This window comes from Gobio gobio (genome assembly GCF_949357685.1).
Source record: "Gobio gobio genome assembly, chromosome: 21".
NCBI classification, from domain to species: Eukaryota; Metazoa; Chordata; class Actinopteri; order Cypriniformes; family Gobionidae; genus Gobio; species Gobio gobio.
This window is the reverse complement of record NC_137117.1, coordinates 42,658,304-42,671,943: the sequence shown is the minus strand read 5'-3', so window position 1 is coordinate 42,671,943 and position 13,640 is coordinate 42,658,304. Positions and strand designations below refer to the sequence as shown.

The window sequence follows — 13,640 nt, the reverse complement described above, 5'->3', positions numbered from 1 at the left end:
AAAAAAATGTCATCATCCAGATCAGTTCAGTTCTCATACAGCAGTGACAGTGCAGTCAGATCAATAATATTGTTCAATATTAAGTGTCCCTAACTAAGCAAGCCAGAGGGAACTGTGATAATGAACCCAAACTCCGTCAGGTGACGGAACGGAGAGGAAAAAAAACTTTGGGAGAAACCAGGCTCAGTCGGAGGGCCAGTTCTCCTCAGGCCAATGAACAAACACATCACAGACATCCCTTTTGGCCACTACTGTACAATAAATAAGGGATATGAATGTGACTCTACTGCCCCCTGCTGACCAAATTGAAGCTATTTGTTTAAGGTTAGGAGATCAGTGGGCCTGGTTAACATAAATAAACAGATAACATACACATCATTTAGTTAACAGTTTGCTCAATCTTTTTTAAAGTATTTGCAAAATTCTAATTGTGTTATTTTTCTGGCACCATGCAAATATTAAATATTGTATTGGATGCAGGCCTTGATTTTAAGCTTTAAAGGGGTCCTATTATGCCCCTTTTTACAAGATGTAAATTAAGTCTCAGATGTCCCCGGAGTGTGTTTGTGAAGTTTTAGCTCAAAATACCCCACAGATACATTTTTATAGCATGTTAAAATTGTCACGTTTTGAGGGTGAGCAAAAACACACAATTTTTGTGTGTGTCCCTTTAAATGCAAATGAGCTGCTGCTTTCTAGTAGAGGGCGGAGCTTCAAGAGCTCATGTTAGCAGCTCTGATTACCTCACGCAGACACACACTGAAAATATCAGAAACTGTTCAGCTTTTTATGTTCAAACCGGAGCCGGACGATGATGGAGAGACTCAAGAAGAAGTGACAACATGTAGAATGAGACAGGATGTTTCTGAAGGGTTAGTTGATGAATTTATGCAGCTGATGTGGAGTTAACTATCGCCAAGCCATCGATTAGCATATTCTATCATGATAATCTATAAATCGCTCGTGTGGGAACTGTTGTAAGACACACAGAGCAGAGAATATCTGCTGCATGAAGAGAGAACAGGTGTAGTTTAGTTTAATTATGGTTGTAATGCAAAAAAATGTGAAAAGATGGATGAGCTTGAACGACTCTCAAATGTGCCCGACTACAACAACTCTTCCTCTTCTCAACTTGGCCTTTGTTGCGTGTGCCTGGGGGCGGGGTTTATGTACATTTTAGTAGGGGTGCTCCGATTGATCGGCAACCGATCTCGCTCGGTCGATCATAATCGCTTTGGGATGATTGATTGGCGGTCTCCAAAAAGGCCGATCTCATGAACCGATCTCATAACACATAAAACCCGCACCTGCCGTGAGAGCTAGGGCATGACATGCAGCGACACCGTCTCATTCTCTTTCCAGTGCGGGTAAAATAATTATAATGCTGAAGGTGAGGTACAATTCATATTTCTATATTAAATAACTTACGCAGTCATTTGAAAACTTTCTGTGGGACGTAAGTTCACAAACAGCGCGTGAATCACCACGTGCGCGCTCTCTCTCTCCCTTTCAAAATGCTCAAATGGCTTCACATCAGCGCATCGCATCTGCTCTAAAATCGAGCTGCACAGTTGACACAGGATTTGCCACTTTGCACAATCGAGGCAGTGTCGCATCGTCACGAAAGTTTATAATTTGCATTTATTTTTAAGTCCTGCCAGTGTTCAAACCGCTCAGCACTCGCGCGCACGGTCTGGCGAGACACACACACACACACACACACACACACAGGCCATCTCACAAAAAGCTTGCGAGTACAAATTGCGCTGAAATGGTCAGATACACACAAATCAGGGTTCCCACTCATCCTGGAAAACCTGGAAAATTGATGACAAATTTTCCAGTCCTGGAAAACACATGGAAAATTAGAGAAAATGTCAAATGTCCTGGAAAATCTTGTTGTTGTCTGGGAAAATTATTTAAAAAAAAGTTATTTCTTTAGCCGAGTATAAAGATTTTATCGCTGGCCCAAACAATTAGCGCTAGTTGCAGAAAGCACATGTTCAGGAATGCTGAGTTTGATACGTGTGAGTAGTATTTGAATAATAATGTTTAATAGCTAACGCTATAACTGCTCAAATTATGCAGTGAATGTTAACTCGTAAGCTGCTAACTAATCACATCATTTTGATATAAAGTCACATTTGTGTGTTATAAAGTCAGAATTGCAAGATATAGTCAGAATTGCGTGATATATACTCGCAAGTCTTTTCTTCACAATTGACTTTTTTGCGCAGTTGCGAGTTTATATCTTGCAATTCTGACTTCTTTTCTCAGAATTGTGAGATCGAAACTGCAATTGCAAGTTATAAAGTCCAATTCTGAGGAAAAAAGAATTGCGACAATTCTCGCGTTTATATCACAAATATGTAAACTCGCAATTGCGAGAAAGTCAGAATAGCGAGATAAAAAGTCACAATTACCTTTTCTTTCTATTCTGTGGTGTAAACAAGCTTCATAGTCATAATGTATGATAAAGAGCTCATATTGAAAAATGCTGGATTGTTAAGTGATGGCAATAAACTGTTCGGCTTTTAAAGACTTCCAAAGCAATATTTGGCATGATCCTTGTCTTTTATTCACGCCGTAGTAAAATTGAAAATGTCCTGGAAACTGGTTGCTGAAAAAGAGTGGGAACCGTGCAAATGCATGTACTAAATGACCGTCTTGCGAGTGTGTGCGTAAACCCCGTCGTGACTCGCGAGTGAACGTTTGTGCAACTGTAACCGTATCCGTGTTCGCTCTTAAAGTGACAGCTGTCGAATAAACTGCTGCTGTCTCTGAGTTTCTCTTTGTCTTGTGTTGTTTGATGAACCTTTATGACACTCACTGCTCTTGAATGACTAACTTTTGCAACCTTAAGTGTAAGGATTAATCTAATTTAATTTATTCAGGGAAGACCAATATTAATTTACATTTGATTTCTTATTAAATGTCTTTAGTATTTCTTACCTCAATACTAATGTTAGACCTACCTGAAAAATTGTTTTTAAAAACAAAAATGCACTGCATGATCAAATATTTAGGTGAGATTATATACATTTATTATATACATTTATTTGGGAAAGATGGCCTACAGTAGCCTTAAGTTATCTCATTTTCTAAAATAAACACTTGGTGGTTCTTCAAGATCTTGACTCAGTTAATTTAGAGTTAGTTTAATTTCTACAAATGGTGCAAACTCTGCAAGATTATAGATAAAAGATTGCCATTATGTGATCGGCAATCAGCAGATCATGATCTTGGTGATCGGTGATCGGCCCCAAAAATGCTGATCGGAGCATCTCTACATTTTAGGGTTAGTGATGTCACTAAGGGCGTTGTAGTCCCTACCAGCCGTTTGTTATAGTCCTTAAAAAGCGATTTCTGTAAAAGAAAATATCTCTCTTTGCTCTGAACTTTGAGCAGATGTTGTTTACGCTCAAACAGCAACACTACACACTAACTAAAGCTAAAAAAAATCAAATCATAATTAACCAACCCTTAAACACCACGCAGTCACATTCTGGTTTGGTTTTCACACTTCACTGAGTTATCAGATGTGAGCAGGGGTTGATGTGTGTGTGTGTTGTTGGTGTTTCAGTACAGCGGAGGGCTTTGCTGGCTCAGATGTCTCGACGGGCTGGGAAACCTTCATGCAGGCGCTCGGCTACTTCCTCAAGATGTTCTTTGGGTCGGCCGCCTTGGGCACACTCACCGGTCTCATCTCCGCTATTGTATCCTTATGATTTTGCGCATTTTAAAGTGCCCTTATTATTCTATTTAAAGGTTCCTAATTTTGTTTTGGAGTCTCCTGCAACTGGTTCACATGCATCCAAGGTCAAAAAACACTTTCATTTTCTAATAATATGCATTGCACATCCCCACATTTCTTCTATTGATATTTGTTTATAATATATAATGCTTAGCATACAAGAAAATGAATGAAAGTTATCATGATGTTAGAAATATTTAAATATTTGTATTCTATATTGTTTATTATATTGAAAGTTGGTAAAAATAATAGGCAAATGTGATCAGGATTAGTATGTTTGTATGTAGATGCTTGGAGTGCTAAACATATAGTGAATAATATCCAATGTTAGAAAAGAAATAGTGTATGTGGACCAATATATGTAAATTATTACTTTCATATTGTTTATATAGTTGTTTATTTTAAGAACTCTCCTGAAGTCCTGTGAGGTTATATTTCTGAATGAGCGTTTGTAGTCTCTGAAACACTTCGACCTGAGGAAGACGCCGTCTCTGGAGTTTGGGATGATGATTATATTTGCGTACCTGCCGTATGGTCTTGCTGAGGGCATCAAACTCTCCGGTGAGTTAGGGCGTTTTCACACCTATATATCGTTTGTTTTGTTCCGAAACAGGGACTTAATTTGTCACAATGTTGCATTTTCTTCTTGGTTCTGTTCACTTTCACAAGGCAAAGCGTACCAAAATGTGTTTATGCAAGTCACAAGCGAGTACAACTGTCCTCTCATTGGTCAGAGTTTCCTCTGCGTCATCCATCAAGATAGTCATGTTCACTCCATGGCTTTATTTGTAACCGTCGAGACACACGAAAACACTAAATGAATGTAGCCATCATTCCCGCTGTTAAATTATATACTACATTCGTATTAATACTGCAACAAATTCAAATGCACTCTCTCTGGGTTAACGGTATGAAAATTTCATATCACGATTATAGTGACCCAAAATTATCATTTTGTTAAAATGCGATGAAAGTGTTCAAAAAGCACTAAAAACATTTCAACAAGTTTTATATTTGAAATTATGTAGGATTTTATTAATACTACAGGATTTTATTAAAAACAAATCCATGGCAAATGTGTTGCGATTTCAGTATCAGAATTGATGTCTTTCTGTCTGTAGGTATCATGGCCATTCTGTTCTCAGGAATTGTCATGTCTCATTACACTCATCATAACCTGTCGCCAGTCACCCAGATTCTCATGCAGCAGACTCTTCGAACCGTGGCCTTCATGTGCGGTCAGTGCCTCACACGCCTTTCATACCATAGAGGAGTTCTTCTGTTAACATGAACTTTACTCTTCTCTTTTGTTTGATTCCACAGAAACGTGTGTGTTTGCGTTCCTGGGCCTGTCTATCTTCAGTTTCCCTCATAAATTCGAGCTGTCTTTTGTCATCTGGTGTATAGTATGTCATTAAAGTGCTTGTTATCTCTGTTTGTCTTGCCCCGGAGCATTACTGCTCTTTCTGTGCTTCGATATCTGATAAAACACAAATGTTTGCCTAACGTGTGATATTTCACTGGTTCTATAGAGTCTTATCTGAACCGAGTTACAAAGAAAAATGTTTATTAGTTTTATGTCATCAGAATTCAGGTGAAGTGTTTTCCTGTCACAGGTTCTGATTCTTGTTGGTCGGGCCGTGAATATCTTCCCCCTCTCTTTCCTGCTCAACTTCTTCCGAGATCATAAAATCACCCCCAAAATGATGTTCATCATGTGGTTCAGCGGTAAGAAGACCCTGTAGATGATGCATTTTATTTTGCATGGTTTGAAGGTCAGAAGTGAGTTTACCTCATTCTGTTTTAATCTTAGCATTTAAAGGGGTCAACTCTTATACTTTAACATTTTTATAATTCAAACATTCTCAATGTTTAACCCATATCCTCTTAACATAGCAGTCCTACACTTTTTAAATCAGAAGTCGTTAATTTCATGGACTTTTTTTATTGAGCATAATTTTATCCAACAACATCTTAAAGGGTTATATGCCTGTTAAAGGGTTAGTTCACCCAAAAATGAAAATTATGTCATTAATTCCTCACCCTCATGTCGTTCGACACCCGTAAGACCTCCGTTCATCTTCAGACACAAATGAAGATATTTTAGTGTAAATCTGATGGCTCTGAAAGGCCTCCATTGGCTCAATGCACGGTTCACTCTCAAGACCCTTAAAAGGCACTAAAGACGTCGTTACAAAGTCCATCTCACTACAGTGGTTCTAAAATAACTTTACGAATCGGCGAGAATAGTTTTTGTGAGCAAAAAAAACCTAAATAACGACTTATATAGTGATGACGATTTCAAAACACGGCATCATGAAGCTTCGAAGCGTTATGAATCAGTGAGTCGAATCAGCAGTTTGAATCGCCAAATTTCAGCAGTTTGACACGCGATCCGAATCATGAATCGACTCACTGATTCATAACGCTTCGAAGCTTCATGAGGCCGTGTTTTGAAATCGTCATCACTATATAAGTCGTTATTTAGGGTTTTTTTGCGCACAAAAACTATTCTCGCCGATTCATAAAGTTATTGTAGAACCACTGTAGTGAGATGGACTTTGTAACGACGTCTTTAGTGTCTTTTAAGGGTCTTGAGAGTGAACCGTGCATTGAGCCAATGGAGGCCTTTCTCAGCATCAGATTTACACTAAAATATCTTCATTTGTGTCTGAAGATGAACGGAGGTCTGACGGGTGTCGAACGACATGAGGGTGAGGAATTAATGACAGAATTTTCATTTTTGGGTGAACTAACCCTTTAAGTACATGTTTATATGAAGGTATAAGACAAAGATATATTTTAGATACAGCAACTAGTCACTATTCCTTCTTCCCCATTTTAAATTACATTTGAATTTTTTTGCAGTTTGTCAGTAGTTTTACAATATTGTGTAAATTGCTAGAAAAACAATCATTCCATATAGTCATAAAATGATAATGAGTTCATTAGTTTAAGCTTGTGTCTTCTCATGTGGCTCATGTGGTCAGGTCTGCGAGGTGCGATCCCGTACGCCCTCAGTCTTCATCTGGGTCTGGAGCCCATAGAGAAGCGTCAGCTGATCGGCACCACCACCATAGTCATCGTGCTCTTCACCATCCTGCTGCTGGGGGGCGGGACCATGCCCCTCATCCGCATCATGGACATTGAGGAGAGCCAGTCACGGCGCAAGAACAAAAAAGACATCAACCTGAGCAAAACTCAGAAAATGGTGAGATAAATATTATTTACACTATACTGCCAGAAGTATTGGGACACTCCTCCAAATCATTGAATTCAGGTGTTCAATCACTTCCACGGCCACAGGTGTATAAAATCAAGCACTTGGCATGCAGACGCTTCTACACACATTTGTGAAAGAATGGGTCGCTCTTAGAAGCTCAGTGAACTCAAGCGTGGTACCGTGATAGGTTGCGACCTTTGCAATAAGCCTAACCCTAACCCATTCATGAAATTTCCTCACTACTAAATATTCCACACTCAACTGCTAGTGGTATTATAACAAAGTGGAAGCAATTGGGAACAACAGCAACTCAGCCATGAAGTGATAGGCCACGTAAAATCACAGAGCGGGGTCAGCGCATGCTGAGGGTCACAGTGCGCAGAAGTCGCCAACTTTCTGCAGAATCAACAGCTACAGACCTCCAAACTTCATGTGGCCTTCAGATTAGCTCAAGAACTGTGTGTAGAGCTTCATGGAATGTGTTTCCATGGCCGAGCAGCTCATCCAAGCCTTACATCACCAAGCGCTAAGCGTGGGATGCAGTGGGGTAAAGCACGCCACCACTTGACTCTAGAGCAGTGGAGACGTGTTCTCTGGAGTGACCAATCACGCTTCTCTGTGTGGCGATCCGATGGACGAGTCTGGGTTTGGCGGCTGACAGGAGAACGGTACTCGCCCGACTGCATTGAGCCAAGTGTAAAGTTTGGTGGAGGGGGGATTATGGTGTGGGTTGTTTTTCAGTGGTTGGGCTTGGCCCCTTAGTTCCAGTGAAAGTAACTCTTAATGCTTCAGCATACCAAGACATTTTGGACAATTTCATGCTCCCAACTTTGTGGGAACAGTTTGGTGACGGCCCCTTCCTGTCCCGCACAAAGCGTCGGCCCATAAAGACATGGATGAGCGAGTTTGGTGTGGAGGAACTTGACTGTCCTGCACAGAGTCCTGACCTCAACCCGATAGAACATCTTTGGGATGAATTAGAGCGGAGACTGAGAGCCAGGCCTTCTCGTCCAACATCAGAGCCTGACCTCACAAATGCGCTTCTAGAAGAATGGTCAAAAATTCCCATAAACACACTCCTAAACCTTGTGGAAAGCCTTCCCAGGAGATTTGAAGCTGTTAGAGCTGCAAAGGGTGGGCCAACAACATATTAAACCCTACAGATTAAGAATGGGATGTCATTAAAGTAAATGTGCATCTAAAGGCAGGCGTCCCAAAACATTCGACAATGTAGTGTATATCAGGTTCTTAAAAAAAAATTGCATTTCACATTTAAAGACTGGTCCTTATTCAATAAATCTTCATGAATCTACAAGTACTTTCAGAGTAACTGATGTGTAAAATGGACCTTTTCGACAGGATTCGATAGTTAAATGCATGTATGTTCGTGTGTCCCAAATTAGACATAAACCCGGAAGCAATTTTCCCCCCACCCGTGTTCATCAAAAATTCTGTTCACCCAAAAATGAAAGTTGTCCCTCATTTTGTTCCATCCCTGAATTGAATTTCCATCATTCATTTCTTTCTTCTATTGAACACTATTGAAAGATATTTAGAAAAATGTTGTTAACCAAACAGTTGATGTAACCACTGACTTCCAGAGTAGGAAAAACAAATCCTATGGAAGTCAATGGCTCTCGTCAACTGTCTGGTTACCAACATTCTTTAAAATATCTTCTTTTGTGTTCAACAGAAGAAAGAAACTCATACAGGGTTGGAACAACATGAGAGTAAATGACAACATTTTCATTTATGGGTGAACTATCCCTTTATTTGCTGCTTTCATTTGGGAGAGAAGTTGAAAATGGCAACATCAAGTCGGACATTTTCTCCATCCCATAGTGAGATGGCTGCTTGCATACTTTTACACAGATGAACTGGATTAGATGTAATGTTTGTCACATAGCTACACAGATGTTTTCACGTAGCATTCAATACTTTATGTACTGAAATAAAACAGACAGCCTACGAATTACAGCTACGTGAATGTATGCAATATACTGAAACCAACTGGAATAATCTGTTAGAAAGGTTATGACCAGTTTATTAGCATTTTCAATCATTTTTATTAATGACGTTTGGAACAGAGTAAATATCCATCTGTCTCTCTAAACCACAGGTTTGGTTTCAGTGTATTGCATTAATGCAAAGGCTAATCGGCCATATGAATGATTCTGTTAGGCTGATTGGCCAACAAATGTAATTAAAGTGTTAAACTTGCAGAGTAATTTTATTGGTGCTCCGAGTAATAGTAATATATAATACACCCCCAAATCAGAAAAAGTTGGGACAGTATGGAAAACGCAAATAAATAAAAAAAGAAGTGATTTCTAAATTTACTTTGACTTGTATTTCATTGCAGACAATATGAACACAAAATATTTCATGTTTTGTCTGGTCAACTTCATTTCATTTGTAAATATGCATCCTTTCCTGTCATTCAGATCTGCAACACATTTCAAAAAAAGTTGGGACAGGAGCAATTTAGGGCTAGTAATGAGGTAAAATGGTTAAATAATGATGTGATTTGAAACAGGTGATGTCAACAGGTGATTGTAATTATGATTTGGTACAAAAGCAGCATCCAAGAAAGGTCTAATCCTTTAGGAGCAAAGATGGGCCGAGGATCGGCAGTTTGCCAACAAATACGTGAGAAAATTATTGAAATGTTTAAAAAACAATGTTCCTCAAAGAAAGATAGGAAGAGATTTGGATATTTCACATTCAACAGTGCATAACATAATTAAAAGATTCAAGGAATCTGGAGGAATTTCAGTGCGTAAAGGACAAGGGCGCAAGCCTAAGCTGAACAACCGTGATCTCCGATCCCTCAGGCGGCACTGCATCAAGAATCGTCATTCATCTAGAAGCGATATCACCACATGGGCTCAGGACTACTTTGGCAAACCTTTGTCAAGTACCACAATACGTAGTTACATCCACAAATGCCAGTTAAAACTGTACTGTGCCAAAAGGAAGCCCTATGTTAACAGTGTCCAGAAGCGCCGTCGACTTCTCTGGGCTCGGAGGCATCTGGGATGGACCATCACACAGTGGAAACGTGTACTGTGGTCAGATGAAGCAGTATTTCAGGTATTTTTTGGGAGGAATGGACGCAGTGTGCTCGGGACCAAAGAAGAAAAGGATCATCCAGACTGTTACCAGCAACAAGTCCAAAAGCCAGGGTCTGTCATGGTATGGGGTTGTGTCAGTGCCCTTGGCAAAGGTAACTTGCACTTCTGTGAAGGAAACATTAATGCTGAAAAGTACATAGAGATTTTGGAGCATAATATGCTGCCTTCAAGAAGACATCTTTTCCAGGGACGTCCATGCATATTTCAACAAGACAATGCAAAACCACATTCTGCACACATTACAAAGTCCTGGCTGCGGAGGAAGAGGGTACGGGTACTTGACTGGCCTGCCTGCAGTCCCGACCTGACTCCAATAGAGAATGTGTGGACAACGAAGACCCCGAACTGTTGCCCACCTTAAGACTTGTTTGCAGGAAGAATGGGACAAAATTACACCTGAAACACTTCATCACTTGGTGTCTTCAGTCCCTAAACGTCTTTTAAGTGTTGTGAAAAGGAATGGCAACATTACAAAGTGGTAAATGCTTTACTGTCCCAACTTTTTTTGAAATGTGTTGCAGGTCTGAATGACAGGAAAGGATGCATATTTACAAATGACATGAAGTTGACCAGACAAAACATGAAATATTTTGTGTTCATATTGTCTGCAATGAAATACAAGTCAAAGTAAATTTAGAAATCACTTCTTTTTTTTTTTTTTGCGTTTTCCATACTGTCCCAACTTTTTCTGATGTGGGGTTGTAAAAAATGGAGAAATCTATTTTCAGTCATTTTTGTTAATGACATACGCATCTCTCTCTCTCCCTCTCTCTCTCTCTCTCTCTCTCTCTCTCTCTCTCAGGGTAACGCCATCGAATCTGAGCATTTGTCTGAGCTGACAGAGGAAGAGTATGAAGCTCAGATTTTTCAGAGGCAGGATCTGAAGGGTTTCCTGTGGCTTGACGCTAAATATCTGAACCCTTTCTTCACCCGTAGACTCACACAAGAGGTTAGACTGATCATAACAGATAACAGATTATTCCAGTTATAAGCCTTATAGAAAGCAACCACAGGGCTTAGAGGTGGGTGGGAGATATATAATGCTAGTATTAGTTTTTTAAAGCTACACTGTGTAAATTTTTTAGTCTATTCTTAGCTAAAAACACTTAGTTCTTTCAAAAATATATGTTAATGTATATTAACTTCTTTCAAGTAATAAAGTATTCTCGTAAGTTTATTGAAAATACATACGGGTGAGGGTTCGAATGCCGGTCGCCATGTTGCCCCTCCATCTTGAAAGTACATTAGCCAAAGAGGGACATACCCGTAAATTCAAGCTTCGCCTTTGGCGTTTTAACACTCGATGGCACCGTGTCGAATGTGGACGAGGTCGAACTGGAAGCCATGTTAATCTTGGACTAAATCGGCCACCGTAGGAGTTAAAACGAAATCGGAATTGAGAGGAAGAGAAACTAAAATTCACTGGATGGTCATATACCTTTTCACCACTAGATGGGGGAAAATATCACACAGTGTAGCTTTAATAATATTGAAAATGGTGATAAGAGTGATGAAATTTCAATGGTATCAAAAATGTTGATATCATAACCTTATTTAAAGCAAAAATAACTTTCGTGATGTATATGGTTTATTACTCGTATCGTTATATAAGATTTTGGCCCTATATGCACTAACAGAGCATATAAATGACTCAGAACCTTAGCATTCGCTTACCAATGCCCTGACATGCCAAAACGTTTCAGCAGATGCATGCAAACAAATGGGCCAGAACACGTTAGTACCTGCATAGCAACATCCTGGCAACCACCCAGAATCCCGGCTGCATTTTACACATTCAAAATATTGTGTATCATCGTTTGAAAAAAAAGGTTGCAGATTATTTAAATAATGTGAGGAGTTGACTTGAAGTACTAGTTGTCATCTATCGTTCTTCCTTCCTCTCTAAGGATCTCCTGCATGGGCGGATCCAGATGAAGACGCTCACTAATAAATGGTACGAGGAGGTCCGTCAGGGTCCGTCCGGCTCTGAGGATGAGGACGATGAGGCTGAACTGCTCTGAGACAATCATACGGGGCGGACAGAGAGATGCGGCTGACTCCGGACTCAAATGAGCCACTCTCACACCATGTGGCACCAGGTAAATGGACTGTACCGCACTGTGATAGGCTCCTTTGGTTTCACACTGGAGCGATTCATGGCTAAATGAGGAAAAGGACAGGAGTGTGTGGCACAAGAAAGCCTGGGATGGTTTTGTGTAGAGTTGAGGCACTTGAAGCAAAAACACTGGAAGAATAAAGATGGAAGGCTAAAAAGAATTTGAAGGGGTTGGCAAAAAATAAACAGCAATATTAAACGCCTTGCTATCATAGGTTGAATCACCGTAATATAACAGATTTTTGCGCTACCTTTTTGGGGGTTTTGTTTCACATACAGGGAAATGACATCAATGAATGTTTCTGTGATTGGAATTAATTTAACAAACGTAACCTATTTTTTCTTTTTATCAAATATTTATTTGTTGTGTTACGGGAGTAAAAGGGTCTTTTATAATGTTTCCTGACACTGTATTTTGTAGCTGACTTGAGTTTATAACTCACTCTAATGAAGGAATGTACCTGTGCATTATTAACATAAACTGTACACACAACACACGTGAATAAATGGTGGATTATAATAACTTGTGTGTAGTTGTTTAACGCGGTCCAATCACTTTGTCCATTTGCTATTAAATTTAGATGCACAAAAGACAAGATTTAAGTTTTTTGATAATTATATAAATGTAGACCTTATTCAGCGAGGCTGTGAGGGATAGACTTTCCCCGTGTTTTCAATGGCATTTGCTGTAAAAAGCTATTAATAGTTTTTTTTTTTTTCTACAGAAATTCCTTGATATTCTTGCAGTGTTTCGTCAGCAGAACAATCCAAAGAAAAACATTAAAGAACTGAAAAATGTCTATCCCTCACAGCCTCGCCTTTATTCCCCTTTTATTATTTATTTTAGCCGCTGCTGTGAATAAAGTCTATTAAATAGTGATATTGTTCTATCTGGCCACAAGGGGGCAGTAATATACAACGTTTTCAGTGTCCATGTTTTGACTCGAGTCTGGGATGATAGAAAACTGTGGTCATATTGATAGAGACCTGAATGTTGAGTTCATAAAGCGTGGCCGTTCTACACTGGAACATGCTTCTTTTTTCTGAAGCCCTGCTAATAGAAAAGTCCAGACATACAGTAATAGATCATTAACGGAAGTGCAGACTTGTATGAAGACTGCAAGTATTTAGGGTGCCATTTAGGACAGGGCCACCACACGCTTAGGGGGTCTGTTAAAGCTCGATGGGCTAATGTGAGGAAAGCCTCCCGCTATAACTTTACCTTACAGCAGGGGTGTCCAAACTTTTTTTTAAAGAGGTCCGGATTCTATGTTGTGGACATACCCAGGGGCCGGTCCCTTTTCTATTATATATATATATATATATTAGTGCTGGGCATCGATTAAAAAAAATTAACTAATTAATCACACTTTTTTCTGTAATTAATCGCCATTAATCGCAAGTTTTTAATAT

At 39.5% G+C, this 13,640-nt stretch overlaps 1 protein-coding gene across 2 annotated transcripts in view; it reads left to right on the top strand.

The window, feature by feature from the left end:
* Positions 1-12,996, top strand: part of slc9a8 (solute carrier family 9 member 8) — a 76,674-nt gene extending 63,678 nt beyond the window's left edge. Inside the window, exons 9-17 of one of the 2 annotated variants that reach the window (XR_013815475.1) lie at positions 3,584-3,716; positions 4,210-4,315; positions 4,876-4,992; positions 5,078-5,160; positions 5,371-5,482; positions 6,745-6,965; positions 10,914-11,060; positions 12,019-12,210; positions 12,953-12,996. Coding sequence is in view for 1 of the 2 variants with exons in the window: in XM_079803107.1 (XP_079659233.1) it covers positions 3,584-3,716; positions 4,210-4,315; positions 4,876-4,992; positions 5,078-5,160; positions 5,371-5,482; positions 6,745-6,965; positions 10,914-11,060; positions 12,019-12,132 (1,033 nt within the window). In the remaining variant the exon portion in view is untranslated. Of the gene's footprint in view, positions 1-3,583; positions 3,717-4,209; positions 4,316-4,875; positions 4,993-5,077; positions 5,161-5,370; positions 5,483-6,744; positions 6,966-10,913; positions 11,061-12,018; positions 12,814-12,952 lie in introns of those variants that run through there. The other variant, XM_079803107.1, reaches the window with a different exon arrangement.
* Positions 12,997-13,640: the final 644 nt, after the last annotated feature.